A 23,750-nucleotide genomic window follows, 5' to 3' on the forward strand; every position below is an offset into this window, starting at 1 on the left:
TTTTGAATTCCCTGTATCCGAAGCGGACGAAGATGATGTTGAAGGGATTCCTGGCGAGATTTCCCGACTTCTTGAGCAAGAAAAGAAGATCACTCAGCTGCATCTCGAGAATCAGCAGAACAGCCAACTGGGGCATCAAAAAAAAAAGAAAAAAAAAAAAGAAAAAAAGAAAAGAGGAGGGTGCAAAATCAAAAGCAAAATCAAAAGAAAGAAAAAGAAAGAAAGAAAGAAACAAAAGAAAATAGCACCCTCAAAGTCCCAAGTTGGCTGATGCTGAATTCGATCGAAAAGAAGAAATCAACTGCCATGTGTCATGGTCAATCATATCAGCAGAGAGTGAAAAGAGCACGCGATAAGAAGGTCAAGCCTCGTGTGTTCCGAGGGACCTTGTGCTTAAGAAAGTCTTGTCTTTCACGCCCGGTTTCCAGGGGCAAGTGAACTCTGCAAGCCATGAACGTCCATATGTTGTCAAAAGAGCCTCTTCAGGCAGTGTTCTGACACTTACTACAATGGATGAAGAAGTTCACTCGTCCTGTGGATTCTGATGCAGTCAAGAAATACTTCGCCTAAGATAAAAACAAAAAAGCAGAATAGCTCGCTAAGTCGAACACCCCAAAGGGCGACTTAGGCAAAAAGGAGCGTCTCGGTGGATTGAAAACCCGAAAGGGCGATCCAGGCAAAAGTTAGAGACATTGAAAAAAAAAAGAATTTGCATCCCGCTAGATTGATCACCTCACACTGGGGCAATCTAGGCAAAAATTAGGGATTTGGCAAGTAACTGCATCTTGACAAGACTGTGCTGTACATCTGTCATCCGTCAGGAATTCTCGATTCGTCGTCGACTGAAGCTTTGAATACATCGAAAATTCAGAATGGTAGAGGAAAGGTCATTATGTTCAATGTAGCCCTCTCCAATATATATCACCGATTTCAAACTTGTACAGATCTATGGAGTCCTGCCCTTTGCAGACTACCATTCCATCACATCAATTTGAGCTTTTATCCAATTATTTGCACTCTTATTTGTTTCGACTTAACAAATGTTTTGCATGTTTTTAATGATAAAGTATCATTGTTTTCAAAATAAACAAATTTTTCAAAAAAATTGTTCTTAAACAAAGTGAACATTCGCGATGATGGAAGGATACTTAGGAGATCCGCAGTGCTCTCCCGAGGGTGGTATGATTACCAACAGGTAAGACAATTGTTCGTATCTCGAGCATGACTGTATCTTTTTTCCTGCAGAACATTTTCATGGTTTCTCCTCAACGAGGTTGCTCAGTGTAGTGTTGGTTGAAGTTGTTTATCTTCATGTTCCCGGCAGTACAACATTCTTCCTCCAAGTCCCCGTTAGCTCTATTGTGGGGCATCTCCAGTAGAGGATTGTTCGAGCCCTACCGTGGGGCATTCCCAGCAAGGTTGCTGTTGAAATACTTTTGTAGGGCAGTTCCCCAAGCAGAGTGTTTACTGAAGACGTTAGCGTTCCTCTCTCCAGCAGAGCAGTCTTCTCCTCTCCCCGCAGGATGGTGTTGTTCCCTGATATCCCGGTTTCCAGCGGATCGCGTTTGCTCTTTGGTGTTTTTGGCCTTCCCTATGGAAGAAGAGTAGTACCGGGTGGTTGATCCCTGGCCCTGTGTTTACATGTCTGTTTGTCAGCATTCATCATACATTTTAGATAGAATGCATACATGCATAATCATAGCATTTGGATACTCATGTTGCAGTTGTTGCCGTGTATCCGTTGATGTTTGCCTTCTGCTATTTGGTAATACAGATCTCTCCAGTGGATCCTCTTAGCAGAGTTGGGTGCGTCTGATCTCTCCATGTAGAGCCAACCCCTTAAGCAGAAAGTGTCTACCATTTCCTTCTGCGCTCCCCACTGAGATACATCCTCGTGGATGACGGTTGTTTCCGTTCCCTCCCTGCACGGGATGGGTTTACCCTATTGAGTTCTTTCCTCATTAGGATGATTCTTGTTTCAGTCTGCCTTTTTGGATCGATCCTAAATTGGCTTCCTGTTGGCTGTCGCTTGCGCTTCCCTGGGGCATAAATGAATAGTCGCTCACTAACCGGCACTCATTCATCTCATCCTCAGCGGAATTTGTTGGCCTCTGCCTACAAACCGGCAGTTGTAAGTCCTACCTTTGCGGTCTTCTACCCACTACCCGGTAGTTGTAAATCCTTTTTCTCACTCTGTCTCTCAGTAGACTGTTTGTTGGCCTCTACCTACAAACCGGTAGTTGTAAGTCCTATCTTTGTGGTTTTCTACCTACTAACCGGTAGTTGTAAAATCCCACTTTCTCCCCTTGATGGAGTTAACCCTTTGTGCTCATCCTATTGATGACTGGTTACTTCTCTTTGACCTCTACCTACAAACCGGTAGTTGTAAGTCCTATCTTTGTGGTTTTCTACCTACTAGCTGGTAGTTGTAAAATCCCACTTTCATCCCCTTGGCAGAGTTAACCCTGTGTGCTCATCCTATCGATGACTGGTTACTTTTCCGTGGTTTTCTGCCTACTAACCGGTAGATGTAATCCCCTCTTTGCAGTTATCAGTATCCGGTTTGCGGTATTGGTATTCTTTTCCCCTCTGGATACTTGCCTTGATCAAGCAGTATTGTCCCCTTTGGGTCTTCCCCTTCTTTTTGGATATTTGCTCCGAGTTAGCAACTTTATCCTCTTTTGATTGGTCATCTTTGCATACCTAGTCCTGGTACCGATGCCTTTCTTGTCGGTCGATTATTCATTTAACAACCTACAACCCGGTTATGGATAATCTTCCATGCGAGTGTATTATCTACGTTTTGACGGCTATAGATAATATATCTCATGCACTCTTTGGTCAATCTTTCGATTGTTATCTCCAGCAGAGTAAGATTCGTATTCCTTGTGGAATCGAATGTTCATCCTCTAACAAGACTGCTTTTCTAGCCCTCTTCAGGATGTTGAGTGTTTGGAACACAAACCAATTCACGTTTGGTCGGTCACCGTTTCATACCTACAACCCGGTATCCTTGGTGTTCCTTCCTGTTTGCTCGCTGTCGTGACCTTGATCCCCAGTGAGACCCCCTGCAAGTGTTCAGCCTTGCCCTGTCATCTTGTGGATGTCAGTATCCCGTCAGCACCCGCGTGTGTTGTTTCTTTGGTGTCGGTAAACACCATCTTTCGGTGATTTCCAGTCATGCGTAAGTGTCTGGTCTTCTTTGGTGTCGGTAAACACCATCCGTCGGTGATTTCCAGTCATGCGTAAGTGTCTGGTCTTCTTTGGTGTCGGTAAACACCATCCTTCGGTGATTTCCAGTCATGCGTAAGTGTCTGGTCTTCTTTGGTGTCGGTAAACACCATCCTTCGGTGATTTCCAGTCATGCGTAAGTGTCTGGTTCTCTTTGGTGTCGGTAAACACCATCCGTCGGTGATTTCCAGTCATGCGTAAGTGTCTGGTCTTCTTTGGTGTCGGTAAACACCATCCGTCGGTGATTTCCAGTCATGCGTAAGTGTCTGGTCTTCTTTGGTGTCGGTAAACACCATCCTTCGGTGATTTCCAGTCATGCGTAAGTGTCTGGTCTTCTTTGGTGTCGGTAAACACCATCCTTCGGTGATTTCCAGTCATGCGTAAGTGTCTGGTCTTCTTTGGTGTCGGTAAACACCATCCGTCGGTGATTTCCAGTCATGCGTAAGTGTCTGGTCTTCTTGGTGTCGGTAAACACCATCCTTCGGTGATTTCCAGTCATGCGTAAGTGTCTGGTTTTCTTTTGATGTCGGTAAACATCCTCTTTCGATGTTCATAACGTCGCTATCCCTTCCCTAGTGAAGATTACTCCTCTCCGTTGGTGTCGATAAACGTCGAGTTTTTCCCGATCATCCGTTGATGATTTGGTTGTGTCCTTCTTCCCTAGTGAAGTATTCCTCCTCTCCGTTGGTGTCGATAAACGTCGAGTTTTTCCTATGCGTCCGTTGGCGTATAGTTGATATCTTTCCCCGCAGGGTCGTCCCCAGTTAATCCTCCTCTCCGTTGGTGTCGATAAACGTCGAGTTTTTCCCAATCATCCGTTGATGATTTGGTTGTGTTCTGTCTCCCCAGCAGTAGTCCTCCTCTCCGTTGGTGTCGATAAACGTCGAGTTTTTCCTATTCGTCCTATGACGTCTAGTTGTACCTGTCCCCATGTGGATTTACCTCTCCGTTGGTCTTGGTAAACGTTGAGTTTTTCCCATTACGTCCGCTGACGTATGGTTGTATCTCTTCCAGTCATTCATTAATGTCTGGTTACCTCTCCGTTGGTCTTGGTAAACGTTGAGTTTTTCCCATTACGTCCGCTGACGTATGGTTGTATCTCTTCCAATCATTCATTAATGTCTGGTTACCTCTCCGTTGGTCTTGGTAAACGTTGAGTTTTTCCTAGTTGTCCGTCGGCATCTAGTTGTGATTTTTATTCCCATTCATCATCGTTGTGATGTCTGGATGTGGCCGTACCCTTTGAAAACAAAAACCAAAAAATAATAATGTACCCAGTAATAAAGATCAAATCCCAGTGGACGTTTCCATTGGTGGATTCCTGTATTGTGCAAATTCTACGGTTCTTAGTATTCAATCCCTGTTTACCCTGAAAGTATGACAGCCGCTGCTATCATCCGTTCGGGTTCCCAGCTGATTGAATAGGGGCAGCTGTAGCACCTCAAATTTGCACCTATCATTGTACATACATTCTCATATTAGGTCATAGCATAACATGGTCCACTGCATAGCATTGCATTGTCCCTTTTGCCTCAAGTGCAAGCCAATCAAGAGAATTAGGTCAAACTGATCAAGAGATCAGTCAACCAAGCAAGCAAGCACAATTTCCAAGGAGCCAAGGCCCTAGGTTTGGTCCAACATGTTCACATGACTTGGGGATCCATTTGAAGTGTTTAGGTCAAAGATTGGATGTTCAGAAGTCATCAGTCAATGCACAGTCAGTCAGAAACCCTAAAAAGTCAAACTTGGTCAACTGTGGTTGATTTTATGGTTTTGATGGATGGATTTGGTTTGAGAGAGCTTATTCATGTCCCAATAGGCCTAATATATCATGGCAAACATCATCATTGAAGAATTTGAAGCAAAATCAGAAATTTCCAAAAATAGAAACTGGACTTGTAATTTTAACTGCCAAAAATGGAAACTTCTTGAGCCTAAACTTACATCATGATACAAGCTTCAAATGAATTTTTTCCCAACATGAAAGTTGAAGATCTTGTTCTCCCATTTCCAAAAAGTCCAAGAACTCTCAATTCCCATGTATGGTTGGCAAGTTATGATCAATTCAATCTCAAATATTTTTGAACTTCAAAAGGCCATATCTCTCAAACCATTTGGCCAAATTGGATGGGGTTTTTTCCTACAAGTCACATTTGATCCCCTCTTTCCAAAAATGTCATCATCATGCATCAAAACTTCACCATTCAAAATGGCCTTTTTGGACTTGCATTAATTAATTTCAAGTGTGGTGCAAAAATGGACTTTTGAAATAACCAATTCTAACACATTTTGCCAATTGAGATAGTTCAGAAATGTTGTTTTGGATTTGTTTAGGCCCAAATTTCGCAGCCAGCACCATACACCTCACCACTTAAGTGAAAATTGCACAATTAGCAAAAGACCTTCATTTGCAAAGTTCTGTTTTACCACCTTGATTAATTATGCTTAGCTCCACTAATTACAACATATATACATCATAATTCACTCTGCAGAACCCTAGCAGCCTCTTACCAAGACAGAAAAAAGCATTTGCTCTCAAAAACCATTTTCTTCATTTTTCGAAAATCCTGCTGAAACCTAAAGGAACTCGTGCATTGCCTGCTTGTTCCATCATTCACCAACTGATTGTAAGCATTTCCATGCCCTGTTTCTCAACTGTAACCAAAGGCAAACCCTGTTCCATTGAAGAGCATTTCAATGGCAGTCCTGGATTTGAGCTAAGAACAAAGTTGTTGAGCTAAACTTCTTTGACCATTCAACTTTGGGGAGCTGTTAGTGCATCTGTTTCACCAGCAAACATCAAAACAACCATTGTTCCACTACTTTCTTCAAAAACAAGTAAGAACACGAATCTCTAATTTCTCAAAACCATGATATGTACTGTGTAGATCTCTTGTCCCTGAGCACATTGAGCTTCGAATTACATGATTTGGTTGAGTAGTTTAGGAGATATTGTTGTTTTAAGTTTGAAGATGAAATTCTATTCTTGCTCGATTCATGAGTTATGTTGTGATTTAGTGAAAATTGTTATTGGATTCGTATTAGTTGAAGCTTGCTGATCATTTTGGTGTACTTAATTTTAATTTCTGGAAATTTTCTTTTGGATCGAATTGGGAAGATGATGAAGCTTCATACTGTACATAAACCCTAGATTCAAATGCCTTGCCCAGATTTCTTGAGTCCCACGTGCGTGCATGGTACTGTTTGCCATGAGCCAATGAAAATATTTCCTCCCCGTGTCCAAAACGACTGCGCATTGATAAGTGGCTCGGATATTTACAAAAATGCCATCCGGTCCTTATTAAATCCATTTAATTCATTTTTTTCTTCAATTTTTATTTCAATTTGATGCAACAACTTTCAAAAATCATATCTCCATCATTTTAAATCCAATTCTCATGGGAATTTTTGCATTATCTTCATCATGATCTCTACTTTTTTATCATATTTTTTTCCAGAATTTTGTGATCATTGGATTTTACTTGGCATATTGGTTTGTAACATGTATCCATTTCTTGCACATTCCACCAAAACCTTTGTGAAATAGTCATGACTTATCCTATGGACTTGAAACTTTTTGAGCACAAACTAGACACATTCATTTTTATTTTGATGTAGAGTTTGTGAATTTATCTTATCTGGATTGTGAGTTGTGAATTTTTGAAGTAGGGTGTGACAATTTGTGTCACACCATTGATGTGTAACTTGTTGATTTTTATAGCCATGCCTATTGACCTCCAAATGGATTGATTTTTTGTATGATTGAGCTTGAATATGTCTAGTTTGCATATGATTTTTTGTGGATTTGTTTATGGTATTTTCCATTTGTTTGAGATTTTCTCCCCTGTTTGACCAAGATGTTGACCTTATGTGATACATGTGCCCATTTGTTTTGTGAAATGCTCATACTTTATTAGATGGACATGAAATTTTACATGAGATAACTAGACATCCTAAGATTTGCCATGGTTTTAGTCCCATTCATTTATCATATGCCATCTCTGATTTATGAATTTTTCAAGTTGATGCATGTTTGGTTGACTTCTTTGAGCATGTTCAAAATTGCTTTCCCTTTCTGATTTTCATTGACTGCCTTCCACTTGTCCAAATGAGATGAAATTTGACATGCTTACCATGCTTTGTGTTGTGATTGATCATGATTTATTTGGTGATTTTTGGAAATGTTTGAGTTTGCTTTTGATGCAAGTCTTTCTGTTGACTCCTATGAGCTTCTGTTTGCTATGTCTTGACCTAAATTATCCATGAAATGATGATAGTGATTGATATGAATGTGAACCCAATTGGCATTGATTCTTGATTGTTTTAACATGATTTTGGATGCTTGCCCTTTGCTATTTTGACTTTTTCATTCCTTTTTGACCCTAGGCTTGCCCTAGTGGTCCTGTTACTCACCTTTGAGTTCATGTTTTCAGGTTGACCAACAAATGACCAATGAGACCAATTCTTTTTGATTAAGATTGCTTGAATATCATTGACTAACTTGTTTGTTTTGTAGGTGGCTTGGCTCACATGCCTTAAGCCTTGTGCCTTGCACATCCATTTGCTTCTGATTAACTGTTGATGTCTATTTCTTTTTGCTTTGTCTGAAGTTGTATACTAATGTCTGCTTGACTATTTCAGGTGCTTTTAGTTGCTCAGTTCCTTGTGAACTTTTGCTTTGCTTTGCTTATTAAGCAATTTGCATTGAGGTATACTTCTAATCTTCATGTAGTCTGGAAGACCTGGTCTGTTACTTGGCCAGGCAACTGTCTGAAGTCCTCCTTAAGAGGCAATGTTTGTGTATGTTTAAATCTTGTCCCTGTACATAGTTAAAGACCTCCTAAGTGAAGAGGCAATTGGCAGAACCCAAGGGATATGCAACCTATCCCCTGCTATTCTGTGTGTCATCTGCTTTGCTCACACCACTGTGTTGATGCATTGCAGATACAAACCCAAGATCTTGTACAATTGTACAGTTGAGTCAGTATCAAATGTGTAGAAGGGTTCCCACTTTCTGAACCCACACATTCTTGTCTTGAGCTCTCCCTGACCAGGGATAAGAGCAATGAGGCACACCCCTCATCTCCTTTCATCTGCTTCACCTTAGCCCCTCAATGGCAAGGTTAAGAGGAACATTCACCCCGTTCCAAAGGTTTGTTTGTTGAGGTTGATATGACCCCTCGACTAAAACCTAGCCTTGATGTTTGAGCCCCTTGTTGGTGTGTTTATTTCATGCTGTATGTGCTTGTGTGGTGTGATTGTATCCCCTAGGTTTGTTAGACTCCGCGTAGTCTCGTTTGCATGTCAATTAAGGTAGCACGGTTCCTTCGTATATGACTTCCTTTCTTGCTTGAGCTTTCCTAAAACACAAACAAACATTATCCCCTCTAAAGGATACATCCACTCCTTCTACTACAGGTGAGTAAGTCTCCAAAGGTCGAGCATCAGGTAGATTGCGCAGTGACGTTGTCCACTTAAAAAACACGAACCAACGGGAATAGTTTAGCCGAACTACGGCAACTCTGATTCTCATGTCCAGATGAGATACGTAGGCACGAGATGCGATGTCTTGTCGAGTTTGACTAACAACTAACACCTAATTCTTTTCTCTCGCCCTCGTTGCGATTGAGACCTCCCCTTTCTCTTGCCCTAGTTGCAATCGAGACCCTTGCTTCCTGTGCAAGTTAGGATAGGTGTGGCTTGCTTCCTGTGCAAGTCATGTTTAGGATAGGCTTGCTTCCTGTGCAAGTTAGCTAGAAACCTTAACTTAGGGACGACTTTGCATGACAACATCTAGGCTCGAGTCGTAGTCTCCCTAGTGTTGTGTCCCCCTCTGTTATCTGGTTAGGCTAGTCCTTTTTCCCTGCGTAGGGGAACTACGTCGCCCTGATCCTCATACCAGATGAGGTACGTAGGCAGGAGATGAGCTGATCTCTCCGGGCGCCTTTTTTTTTCTTTTTGTGTGTGTTGTTTGACAGTTGCTAGGCTCGAGTGCCTGACTCCTTAGCAATTTGTTGTCTGTTTGTTTGAGTGTGTGTTTGACAGTTATAGGCTCGAGTCCCCGACTCCCTATTAACTTGTTGCGTTGTTGTGTGCTTGGAAGCCGATGTAAGTCCATCGAGTGGCATTTGGGTTCCAGTGTGTGTGTCTTTTGGTTCGGATGCTGATGTAAGTCCAGTGATTGGCATTCAGGCTCCACGTTTGCCTTTGTCTGTTTGTTTGTGTGCGTGTCAGCCGAGCTACGAATGCTCTGATTCTCCTTCGCCCAAGGAGATACGTATGCATAGGATGCGATATCCTAGCGAGCATGTGTCGTTTCCCCAGTCCGAACTACTTCGACTCTGATGTCTATGCCTGATAGACTAAGTAGGCCCAGGATGCGATATCCTGCCGAGTCAGTTTCAGTCTTGTTTGTTTTCTTATGTCTCTTTCAGCCAGTGTGTGTGTGTTTGAGCAGCGTTTTAGCAACCATTTTCCTTCCTTTTGTGCGTGGATCCCGTCGAGTACGACGGATGCGTAGGGGTGCTAATACCTTCCCTTCGCATAACCGACTCCCGATCCCATTCTCTTTGGTCGCGAGACCATGTCTTTTCCAGGTTTACTTCGAGCGTTTCCTTTCCCTCTTTTGGGATAAATAACGCACGGTGGCGGCTCTGTTGTTCTTGTTTTCCCGCCGGTTTTTCGCGTAATGCGACACTCACTTATGGAGAAATAATGCTAAGTAACAATTTTTCCCCATCTAATTATGATGTTATATAATCTTCACTCTTTTTTGTCGAATTTTGTAAATTGAATACCAACTAGATCTAAAAATCCATAAACATCCTATTCATTTAATTATATACAAACACGGTGAATGTACCTAAATTTAATACCATGCTCCTTTGTTCCTATTGTTTCTACTAATATATCATTTTGTGGTTTTGGAACAAAGGAACCTTCACGGACCGACATAACCAATGAATCCTACCCAACACGATAAGATATACATTGTTAATGATCAAAGAAATTTAAATAACATATAACATACACAAAACAAATCTAACTTATAATTTTCTCAGTGACTAATCTTGAGGCATCTGAAGTGTAGTCTCTATTTGGTCTTTGTCGAGCCCTCTTCCACTTATCATATCATGATGGTGGAGATGGGTTACGCTCATGACTCATTGAGTCCCATTCTCCTAGTTATTGTATTATTTCAACAATAATTATTTTCTCATGTTTCCTGTATCCTCATAAGACAATCTACGGGATATTTGTTTTCTACTTTGCTCAGTTGCCGTACTTCACTCTTAACCTGTTTTAAACATAGTAAAAATATAATTTGTTTGGTTGTATCTATAAAGCATAAGCATAAAATTATCAGAAAATACAATTAGTACTCACTCATGGAAGCGCAAGATTAGACTTAGGTTTCCTAATGTAACCGCTTGTGAGTTGTGACTTAAATCCCTTCCAACACGTACCAACATAAGTGATCCACTTTTTTTTCATCCTAGGATCATCAGAAAACTAAAACATCAACTACACGGTTACATTAATAAGTATGTATTAGTGATTATACAAAGTAATATAGAATCAATGAAAATTAAAATTAATACCTTAACGTATGTCCATATGATATCTTTCATCTTTTCTAGTACTTCTTTCTAATCATTTATCAATATGCTGATTTTGATACGTCCAAGAAACACAACATAACTCTTAAAAAGTGACGTATGAGTACCATCAAGTATCGTATAGACGACACTAAACTCGACCAGATATTTGACACCCGACTTGCAGGCTTTTGCTAATTGTGCCATTATTGTAGCAACTCGATTAAATATTTGTAAAAGTTTCATTTGTATAAGTAGTTTTGTCACTATTAGATGAATAAGAGGTCATCTATTAAGACATAAAACAATAAACAATAGTGACAACATCAATAACAATGACATCATCAAGGCATTAACAACAACATATACATAAACAAAAATGGCATCATCAACACAATGACATTATTAACATAATGCCATCATCAACACAATGTCAGCATCAATAACAAATGCATCATCAACTATAATGGAACCATCAATACAATGGAATCAATAAAAGAATGGAATCAGTAAATACAATGACATCATCAACACAAGGCATTATCAACACAATGGCTATCAACAACAATGGCATCATCAACAATAATGGCAGCATCAACACAATGGCATTAACAACAACAAATACATAAACAACAATGGCATCATCAACACAATGAAATCATCAACACAATGACAATATCAAAAACAAATGCATCATCAACAAAAATGGCATCATCAACAAAATGACATCAGCAACACGATGGCATCAACAACAACAGTGAAATCATCAACACAAAGCATCATTAACACAATGCCATATCAACAATAATGGCATCACCAACAACAATGGCATCATCAACATAATGCCATTAACAACAACAAATACATAAACAACAATGACATCATCAACATAATGTTATCACCAACTTAATGGCATCATCAACAACAACACTAGCATCATCAACACAATGGCATCAACAAAAATGGCATATCAATAAAAAATGCATCATCAACAACAATGTCATCATAAATACAATGGCATTAATAACAACGACATCATCAACATAATCATATCAATAACATAAAAACAAACACAATGGAAAATGAATTTTACTGTAAATGCATAAGGAAAAACGTTTATGTACCAGAAACGTGATGAATAAGTAAAAAAAAGTTGTTAGAATCTTTGTCTTCCTCCTCGGCGGTATGTAAGCCTATAATGATAAAGTTGGTGTCTTCTTCCTCCTCGAAGCTACGTAATCCTAGAACGACAAAGTTGTATGAAATTTTTGGTTGAAAATGGTGTTATTTTGTTTGGGTTGAAAAATGTGTTGTCTCGTTAGGGTTGAAAATAGTGTTGTTTTGTTAGGGTTGAAAGTGGTGTCATTTAGTCATGGTTGAAAATGGTTTTGTTTCGCCAGGATTGGAAATTCACAACTGCAACTAAGTGAATAAGTCATTCCGCCACTGTTGTTTAATATAGCCGATTTAATATATGGTTAACCTAAAGTAATTTTATAAAAAAAGCATCAGGTTTTAAGAATTTAATTTTTTTTTAATAAAATTGAAAAATATATCACAACGATCATTTTAAAAAACCACGGTGATATATATTTACGTTACTGTAATTATATAAAAAAGCGCCAGGTTTTAAGTATTCAAAAATTTAAAATGAAAAATGAAAAATATATCACAACAGTTAGTGTAACCAACCGTAGTGATATAACTTTCATTTTTTAACTAAAAATATATAAAAATGAAAGGTGCAACTAAAATAATAAAGAAATCACGAATTTGTTGGCTCTGAGAATCAAGCCCAAGAAAGGTATAAGATATCGCCACAATTATTCTAAACAACCGTGGTAATAAATTTACAATTTTTAATTAAAAAATAAAACAATTTATTGACGCCTGAATTTAGAGTTATTACCACGGTCCAAGGACCGTGGTGATGTCAGCGTTATTGTATATACCTTTTGTAGTAGTGAATCCATTGGATCCACTAGCCAATTGATTGACTTTTTTATTTTGGAAAGATTTCTCTTTTATTTTCAATCAGCATAATCTCCATTCATCAATTCCCAAAAATACACAAGTAAATCGTCAGAACACACACTATAAATATGTACGCTCTCTCACTAGTTCTTGCATCTCAAAATTCACATCTTCTAGCTTCTTTTCTTGTGTGAGTTGCTCTTTTGTAAATATCACCATGGCCTCCTCAAGCCAAAATTTCATAGAAGCGCCAAGAAGAGAAATCATCACAGCTGTGTTGTTGAATAAAAAGCAAGAAGAAAAGATTATGATCATATAATAGAAGACAAAAGAACCACGGTATATGGAGGAAACCTTCATTAAAGGCTACAAACATTATTCTCATATTTGTCAAGCCTCATTGAGGGCTTTCTTTACCAGGGTACCTGATAGAATCTTCCCAAATCTGGTAAAAGAATTCTACTAAAGCCTGCATGTGATTGAAAATACTTTGACATCATTAGTAAAAATGCATAAATAATAATCCACAAATAATGCTTTGGTAGAATGTTTGAAATACCCTTCCTAGCAACTTCCTATAAGTTAGAGAGGCCCATAGGTCTAAACTTTTTCAAGCGAATTGTAACCTTAAACACTTTTGTCATCAACCCCATGGAGAAAATAAGATTCCCGTTTACTCTCGAAGCCAAAAGTTTGAATCACTCACTACCTTATAACAAGAATCATACTCCCAAGAAACATAAACAACAACTATGTTATCAAAAATTATATCATCCCTCTTCGGCTTCTTACAAAAAATATTCCAACGAACTGGTGGATGGAATGTTTCACAATAGTTTTTTACTCCAAATAAAAACCCTCAGTAGAACTTCCATAAGGAGAAATGATCACAAGAATCTTAAGTACCTTCAACATTGTTACTTAGGGAGAAAAATCAATCTCATCCAATAATATAATTTACTACATCAGCCTCAGAGACATGAAGATTGAAAAAAAATACGAAGAATTAAGGGATGGGTGGATGACTGAGGAAGATGACCCAGAAGAAACAAAAGACATGGATATCGACCAAATTTGGAAAAAAAATTCAAAACATAGAAAGAGACGTAAAAGAAATGAAGAAAATGATCTCAAAGGAATGATGATGCTTATGGAATTGAATGATCTCATCTATATATTTTAAATGCTTGGTTTATTAATTTGTTTCAAGTCTTCCGCAATTCTTAATTTCAGTAAACTTATCTTCTTATAATTTGTATTCCTAGTATTCTCTCTTAATAAAACAACATGTTTCGCTTTCCTAATTTCTTAATTTCCCATCTCCACGTATTCAAATTTACCGCAATGCATCTTTACCCGCCTTTTGGATTTTGACAAAGTGGGATAAATATACTCTCAGGGGGGTAGAGTATACTCTCTTCTAATTTGAGGACGAGTTTCATTAATCAAAATAATTTTATTTCTTTATTTTACCACATCCCTGAGAGATGTGTTGTCATCATAAGAAAAAGGGGAAGAATGTGGAATCTTGATTTGCAAGTTACTTCTAAGTTACATGCCTTAAATACAAACAAAAACTTTTGAATTTAAACTCGTAAAAGTCTTAGGTTTGAGATTCGTGTAATCAAGTCTCTTGTTTAGGCTCGAGATTAACATATGATAAAATCTCTTAAGTTCTTGGTTAGCCCGTGATAAAACCAAGACTAGGTTAAAGCTTAGCTCGGTATTAAACGCTTGTTTCAGTTTGAGATTAGCCCGATGGTAAAATCTCTCGGGTTATTTGTTAGCCTAGTATAAATCCAAGGTTTAGGTTCAAGAGCTCATCCCGGTGTTAAAAACTCCCAAAGTTTCTTTGAAGCTTGAAGACTAATCGCTCCAAGATTCTTACGGAAAGAAGACTAACGCTTTGATCTGCTGTTTGAAGGAAGACTCACTGATTAGCTCCCATGTTTGCTCTTTGGTTGAAAGTTAGCCATAAACTTCATTTTTCCTTGTATAAGGTGGTTCGAGAGTTTAACCTACTTAAAGATCTTAATTTTATTAGATAATTTCAATATAAATTCTTGGGGACAAGGTTAAGTCATTTTTAACTGAACTTGTATAACTCTCGATGTTCCCCTATTCCCTTAACTCTTTACACATTTCACATTTATTTTTCTGCTGCATAATCTTAAACACTTTTGTAAAGATATTTTTAAACTCTGATTTTAAATCTTAAGTTTTTTCAAAACCATGTTTTTCTGAAACACACAATTCATTATCCCTCTTGTGTGTGAGGTCACTTGTCCAACAAAGAGGAATCCTTGCCGCACATAAAGGAGATCAAATTGCAGGATCCCAAGGTTGGATCCTTGCCGCCCTTAGAGCCAGTCACATTGTTTGTTACCAAAGATGGATCCTTATTTCTCTTAGAGGCAATCAAGATGATGATTCCTTGAGAGGGATCCTCACCGCTCTAAGAGGAAATAAAAATGTTGGATCCATAAAAAGGATTCTTGCCGCCCATAGAAGAGATCAAATTGCAAGATACCAAAGAAAGATCCTTTCCGCCCTTAGAGGAGATCATATTGTTGGATCCCAAAGAAGGATCCTTTTTTCCCTTAGAGGCGATCAAATGTTGGATCCCTAAGAAGGATCCTTGTTTCCCTTAGAGGAGATCAAATATTGGATCCCTCAGAGGGAGTCTTGCCCCCCCCCCCCCTAGACACACACACACACACACACACACCACACACACACACACACACACACGCACACACACATACACACACTCAAAGAGGTGATAAAAATGATGAATTCCAAAAAGAGATCCTTGCCACCCATATAGGTGATCAAATTGATGGATCCCATAAAGTGGTCCTTGCCTCCCTTAGAGGCGATCACATTCTTGGACCCCTAAGAGGGATCTTTGCCGTATGAAGAGGCGGTAAAAATGTTGGATCCCTAAGAGGAGTCCATGCCGCCCCTAGAGGGGATCAAGCTCTAAATTCCATAGGAATCCTTAATGTTCCACCGGTAAAAAGAAACCTGGATTACACGTTTGACCTCATGAGAAGTTAGTAATAACAAGTAACCCCAAACGAGGGCTAACATAATCCATATGAATGTACAAAAAGTAAAAATAAAGGTAATGAACATCCTCAGTTTCCTGCCAGCTTTTCCTTCTAGGTTTCCTTTTCTTTCTGCAAGGCCTTCATCGACCACTAGCTTTCAGTATAACCATCTTTATACTTCTTAAGCTTCAGCTCCATCTCATTCTTAGCCTGGTCTCTCCTATCGACATCCTCCAACATCAACATCCTTGGAAAAAGGTTATCCTTCATGACTATGATGGTAGGAGTCGGCTTAGGTTGGAGGGACTGGTAGTCACTAGGAAACTCCTTGGAGAAAGGGAGACGATAACTCATGACTTTGTGGGTATCAAAGTCGGAGTCACTCCACAAAGTTGGAGGAGGTGGTGAAGCCTCGCCTTCGAGCGACTTCTAAATGCTTGCCTCTTCTGGAACAGGAGAGACAATACCAACATCTCTAGAAGAACCCCCATTCAGCCTTTAGAGGAGGTGTGTGATTCCACGGCCTCAAATTTCCCTAGGAGGCGAAAAATCCTCACCTCTTAAAAGGTAAGGTATTTCTTGTCATTTCCCGTGATCACCACAAGATTATCCATCCAGGCTAGGAAAAAAGGGGGTGACATCAGCCCCTAACACTACGAGAAAACCCTTTTCCCCCTCATGCGGTCAAACCTGGCTTTCCAATTTTTGAAGTGGTTGGAGTGAGGTGTAAAATAGGCACTTCCAGGAAGACCTTTTAAATACACCCAGTCACCTTTCATAGGTCTGGTAGCATAAAATGAGAAAAACTCCTACAATAGGAGAAATCTCCAGCTCCCCTTATGTCATCTCAAAAGCCCTAATAAAACCTCAACTATTAGGAAACAATTAGCAAGGCGCAACATTGATGGCCTTTAAGACCTCCACGATAAAAGGGGAATAGGGCAGGAGAACCCTCATATCCTTAAATAAGGGAAGTTAGAAGTAGAAATAAGGGGATAGAGGATAAGAAGATACGAGAATGGTCACCCTCTCCGATGGTGAACGTGTCTTTAGTATAACCGTTTTGTTGTCTTCTGAGAAATAAATCTCGACATCTATTTAGAAAAAGACGATTTGTTCATCAGAAGTGTAGTAAGGTCCAATGTCATTGGTATCTTTAGTCAGACGGAAGGGGCATCAATTATCTTTTTGTTATTGGGAAAATATAAGAACAAAAAGAAATCCCCAGTCGAGTCGCAACTGTCAAAGGGGATGATTGTAATCCTCAAATCCTACAACTCTACACTAACCTAAACCATATTTCAAAAATCAACTCACAATACCTACTCATAACTACTACAGAAGGAAGGGAAAAAATAAATAATCCATACCTGAGAGGGTTGTGAGCGAAGTGTCGAAGGTCTGCAAAGAAGTTATGCGGTCCAAAGGAGATTGCAGAAATCGTGAAAACAAAATAGAGCAAGAAAGTAAAGGAAAAGCTTTTATAAGAGAGTTAAAACCACCAACCTTTTAGACTCTTCCATAATTTTGAAAAACTCAGCACACTTCTAACACGTTACAATGACGTTTAAGGTCTCGAAAAATTAGTTATCATTACTTATACTAAATGGAAGTAAGTTTTATTGTTTGAAAGATTGACTGATATTCCCAACTAATATACTTGTTAATCAGGAGATATTTGGAAATGAGAGGTGATTCACCCCAATTAGGTGGATTAGGCCAATTGGTGGTGTTTGAATTGTTGAGAAAAATACTTATAAATAATAGAAAGATTCTTAAAGACATTTAAATAAAATAACACACACCGAACAAAGAAGAACGTAAGGATGAAAAATATTGCGACACAATAGCTTACATAACTTTTTAGCTTATTTAAATGTATTACTTTAAGGAAATAAAATCATATAAATAAAAGATAAAATTATTTCATAGAATATCATGTTAAATTAAAATATACCAAGAGCTGGCCCTAGGGCCTCCAAATTTACGGAACCTGAATTTATAAGAAACAGGTAAAAGAAAATGTATACGACATTTGCTGATGTAATATTTTTTATTTTAATTATTATAAAAACATTAATAAATTTAATTGATTAATTATTAATATTTATTAGAAAACATTATTTTTAATTTAGACCCTTTTAAAATTAGAACAAGGTCTTCCAATTGATTGGCTGACTTAAATACAACTTAATTCTATTTGTTTATTAATTAACTTTTATACGTCTATTGTTCTACTATAAGTTTTTATTTATACTTAACTCTTATACCTAGCTTTGCATTCTTTATTTAAAAGGGACTAATTTTTTCCTTTTTTAAATTTTATTAATTAATTTATTATTTTACAATTTCGAGAACAATTTGTAACTTTGAAAAAATTTATTACACAATACTTAGCTGATAAGATATATCATTGTAAAGAAAAAAAGTGCATTTAATTAACTCAAGACGCGATTAGAACGCGTCCTTGTAGTTTTGTGATAACTTACCATTTTGTTGCCATCAAGTTTTGTAATTTGAAAAAAAAAAGTATTTTCCAAAAAATACACTTTTTCATTTTTAAAATGAAAAAGAAATTGTATTTTCTTCCAAGTTAAGTATTCTAAGCTAAAATATTACAAAAGGAAGAATATTTTGGACTCTAGCTAGTTAATTAAGTAGTAAATGACACTTTAACATAAACCTTCCCAAGTTGTGCCTAAATTTTATTTTGTTTTATTACAAATTCCTTTATTATATAAAATAAAAAATTGCATGTTTTCTTTCTCCTATAAATATATATCCACCATCAAATTCATGACACACAACGTTTGCATCAAAGCTTGAAGATTCTGAATTTCAATTCCCAAATTCATCAAAGAAAATTTTCAGAGGAGTTAAAAACATTCACATAAATCAAAACAATGGCTTCTTGGTCTGCAGAAAACGCCATCAAAGCCTATCTCAGCACTTTGAAAATGGTGAGTGGTATTCATCTATAATTTCTTGCTAGTATTCTTCAATTAATAAATTTTCTAGTTAATTTTTTTCTGATCTGATTTTTGGTTATTTTTTAATAGGATCAAAAGGCTATGGAACCATCTGTTGCTGAATTTATATCAGCATTAGCAGCTGGAAACAATGCACAGTTAATGGTTGTTGCTTGTGCTGCTGCAGCTGATTCAACTACACTTGCACTAATTGCTGCTGCTAATCAAACTAATGGAAATGTAATATGCATTGTACCTAACAATGAAGATCTAATAGCATCCAAGAATTTCCTAGGATTAGCTGCTAATCAAGTGAAGTTCATGATTGGAAAAGAAGCACAAGAAATAGATGTATTAAACAATGCTGATTTTGTGGTAATTGATTGTAATCTTGTGAACCATGAAGAGATTGTGAAATTAGTACAAATTGGTGATGGTTATAAGCAAAATGGTATAGTTGTTGTTGGTTACAATGCTTTTGGTTGTAAAGCGTCATGGAGATCATGTGGATCCAAAACTCAATTGCTTCCTATTGGAGAAGGGTTGTTGGTGACAAGATTTGGAGAAAACACTTGTATTAGTCATAAATATGGATCTGGAATGAGGAAGAGTGTTCGAAGTCGGTGGATTGTGAAGGTTGATAAATGTACAGGTGAAGAACATGTTTATAGAGTCAGACCATCACAAGGAGTGATTTAGACATTTAGTTATATGATGAATTTCGATGTGAAAGGAATCTGAAATTTCCATTGTCACAAGATTGTGACTATTGGATAAAAATATGACGACTCGTGCTTCGGCTTTGATGATTCAAATCGAGCGTTCAAAATCCAGTTTTAGAACAGAAGTGTGGTTCAATCTTGGGTTGAGACTTGGGATCGATAATCGCGTTATTGCAGAGAAAACATATCTTTCAAGTTGCAGCCACTACAAGAAAATCTTGCAGCGATATTCTTTTAGTGAACTAGTGCTCCATTTTATTTTTTGGGACCACAGCAAATATTAAGTTTTGGTTATATTGTAAGGCATCTAAGAGTTAGTTTTATTTTAAATGTACAAAGCAAACTATAGAAATATATAAACATGCAATTATTATAAATTCTTGCTCAAACTATATTGTATTGTCTTCTTTACATGAAAAGTTCATAAGCCTACGAATTAAGATATGATGTTAGTTGAATGAATTATTAGTGTAGAACATGTTAGCTTTCTATCATGCCAGAGTGAATAAATATATATTCAAACAAATTATAATTAGCATCCAACAACAGCTAATTGATGTTTCTTGCTTGTTGAGTGAATTACTTCCTATACTAACATGTGATATACTATAAGATGTTGCTATACAGATATTTATGTTTTTGGCTTTTTGCATCTTGCTGGTTGGCATGATGGCTCCACTCAAAGATATTGGACAACCTCCATTGATTCTATTGAAAAATGTTTTTTTTAGTTATTACTGTTGTTGGTGTTCTAGAGATGATTTAAAAATGTTTTTTAATTTTTTTTCTTTCAGTTTTTACTTTTTGTTTACACTCGTTTGGTTTATAAATGATAACCTATCTTTATTTATAGGATTTAGTGGAGAGTTATATATACATCTATATTGTAGATATTTTATGAGAGAGTTCTACACACTTTTCCCTTACGTTTATTATTATGATTCCAAACTCATTAGTTATTTGATACATGAACACAGATTAACTTACATTCTTTCTACAATACTCTAGGTACATGTATCTAATACAAGTATTTAACACATTACTAAACACTCTTCTCCTTAATGTGTTGCTCTTGAACTCCATGAGCTTGTCTTAATTTTTGGATTTTTTTTCTTTGGAAAGAGCTTTTTTGAAAATATCAGCAACTTGATCATTTGTCTTGCAAAAACTCAGTTGCACCTCCTCATCTTCAATTGCTTCTCATGAAATGATGTTTGATGGCTATATACTTTATTCTTCCATGATACACTAGATTCTTAGGCTTATCAATGGCTAATTTATTACCATAATGGATAGTCACAATTTCTTATTTCTCACCAAAGTCTTCAAGTATTCTCTTTAACCATATTGTTTGTTGGGTAGCTAAGCCAACTGAAATATATTCAGCTTCCGCAAAAAATTGAGCAACATTTTGTTGTTTCTTTGAGAACCATGAAACATTTCCTAAACCTAGTGAAAAAACATATCCAAATGTGTTTTTTCATGTCTTCCATACAACCTGCTCAATCACTGTAACAAAAACAAATTAACTTAGTTTCAACCTTGTTGTCATATTTTATTCCATAGTCTAAAATGCCTTGAATATATCTCAATGCCATTTTTGTCGATCCTAGATGGATATGGCTTGTATCGTTCATGAATCGAGAAAGTAAACATGATGCAAACATGATATCAGGTTTTGTACTAGTGAGGTAAAAAAATTATCAACCAGACTTCTATAGTTACTAGCATCAACGTTCTTTCCACCATCTTCTTAAGTTTTTCATTCACAACAAAAGGTGTATTAGTTGGATTGCAGCCCAACATTCCAAATATCTTCAAAATTTTCTCAACATATTTCTTTTGACAAATGAAGACTTTGTCATTCTCTTGATAAATTTCAATTCCAAGAAAATGATGTAGTAGGCCCAAATCATTCATCTCATATCTCATCATTATTTCTTTTTTAAAATCTTTAATTCACTTTAAGTTATTTCAAGTAAAGATTAAATCATCCACATAAAGTGTAACAATTAAAATATCAATCATACCTTTTCGTTTGATATACAAAGTAGACTCATTCTTACTCTTATCAAAACCTATCTCCATGAAATAGTTGTCAATATTGGTTAACCATGCTCTTGGTGCTTGTTTTAATCCATAAAAAACTTTCTTCAATCTATAAACATTTTCTTCTTGACTTTCAATCTTACAAAGCCTTGTGGTTGCTCCACATAGACTTCTTCTTTCAGCTCTCCATTTAGGAATTCTGAATTTACATCTAGTTGATACAACTTCCATGGTTTTTGCCTGCAAAAGAGATTAACACTCTAATGGTGTCGAGACATGCCACTAAGGAAAATATTTCTTCATATTCAATATCAGTTTGTTGTGCATAACCCTTTGCAACAAGTCTCTCTTTATTCTTGTAGACTGAACCGTCTAGATTATTTTTTCCCTTGTAGACCCATTTCACAAAAACAACTTTTGTAACACAACCACATAATATACATCTAGAAAATATGTAACATATAATGTAATTTGGTACTGGTACACATAAGTTCCTATCGGACATATTATATATACATGTCCAAAAGAATAATATACAATATGACACATTCTATATAAAGGTGCCTAGACAAAAACTAATATCTATGTACAATATCCATATATGTACACAAGCTACAACGAAAGATCATCATAACAAAAGTCCGTGAAACATCATCAAAAAATCTTATCCTTGCCCTTCATGTGCAAAGAACCACCTAAAAAACAATGATAAGAATGGAGTGAGATAATAATCTCATTGGACTCCCTATCTTATGGATCCACACGGCTCCAAAGGGGCTATTATATAAACCTTGACTTAAGCTTCTCGATAAAACTAAGAATGTGTACATTTACACAATAGAGAAAGACTTAAGCATCTATGTATGGAAACATGTATTTTGAGTTTAAATAACTCAAGAAATCACTATTCTAAAAGCAACAAAGCATCTTTCCCAGACCGAACCTACGTCTACGGCAAGGCTCGGATCATGGATGTTTGTGATTTGACTTTCTTGTGGATTTAGATTCTCTATGGGACTCAAATCCACTTCAATAACCGTCACTCGTATGAGACTCGAACCTACTTAGGGTATCTTTCCTCGTGTGGGACTTGAACCCACTTAGAGGTCCACCTATCATCTATGAACTTAATCCATAGTTGGTACTCAAACCCATTTTGATGCACGAATCATTGGTGCCCATATCCCAGTTTTACTTTACATAAGCATATCAATTGGGATATGCACCGTCAAGGTCTATTTATGAATATGTAATTAGGTTCCAACATCGTCGTTATTGTACACATCAATCACTGGGTGATCATATTAACCAACATCTCATATCATCAGAATATGTCTCATACAATGCCTATTGATTTATAATTTAATTGATTACTCGTCCTCAATACACACCGAGATACATTCGCGTCCAAGCATCACACCTAAGTCATTTTAATGACCTAAGTCATTGTTACTAGTTCATTTTCTTAGTTATTAACATATGTGCTCCTTACTTTTTATCATAGTTAATTCAACCATTATGCATTCAAATCAACAACAATTCATAATATAATTTATAACATAAGAATAGTAGTTCATCACCACTCATCAAACATTACTAACACACATGCATAATTTTACTTCATTAAAAGATAAAGTATTGAACTACATTTCTAATGCATTTAACCTCACGTCAATCAGAGTTACGATTCATGTTTTATGGTGGAAACAGGAACACAAATCACTTGCCAAAATATTAGAACCCTCGCTCAGCGAGCTTGAGGCGAACTCCAAGCGAGGCTAGGCAGAATGATCAAGCCTATGGTTTTTTCCTTCCTCGCCTAGCGAGACCCAAGCGAGGTTTCCATGCGATAAATCACTTAACAAACTCCAAGAGAGGCTAGGGCAAGTCCAAGAAGAGACACATTTCCCCCCAAAAAAAGTGTCTCTCTTAGCGAGGCTCACCCCACCTCGTGAGCCTATCAGAAAATTTATGCTCTTTATAACTGATACGCTCTCTTAGCGAGTTCTTCTCTCGCCAAGTGAGAATACCAGGACTTAGTCAGTAAGAAAGTGTAACAAGAGGAAGATAGAAGTAATAACAACACCTCAAAACACCACGTTACACCAAAAAAACGCATAAAGATCATGGAAAAACACAAACAAGCAAGTAAAA

General features: G+C 37.2%; 1 protein-coding gene across 1 annotated transcript; it reads left to right on the plus strand.

Annotated features, from left to right (window-relative positions):
- The first annotated feature begins 18,624 nt into the window (after positions 1–18,624).
- LOC127131070 (uncharacterized) lies at positions 18,625–19,924 on the plus strand. Its single transcript, XM_051060010.1, has 2 exons — positions 18,625–18,816; positions 18,916–19,924. Exons 1-2 carry the CDS (start codon positions 18,760–18,762, stop codon positions 19,522–19,524), a joined length of 666 nt encoding a protein of 221 aa, XP_050915967.1. The 5' UTR covers positions 18,625–18,759; the 3' UTR covers positions 19,525–19,924.
- Positions 19,925–23,750: the final 3,826 nt, after the last annotated feature.

Source organism: Lathyrus oleraceus, chromosome 1, assembly GCF_024323335.1.
Source record: "Lathyrus oleraceus cultivar Zhongwan6 chromosome 1, CAAS_Psat_ZW6_1.0, whole genome shotgun sequence".
Taxonomy (NCBI): domain Eukaryota; kingdom Viridiplantae; phylum Streptophyta; class Magnoliopsida; order Fabales; family Fabaceae; genus Lathyrus; species Lathyrus oleraceus.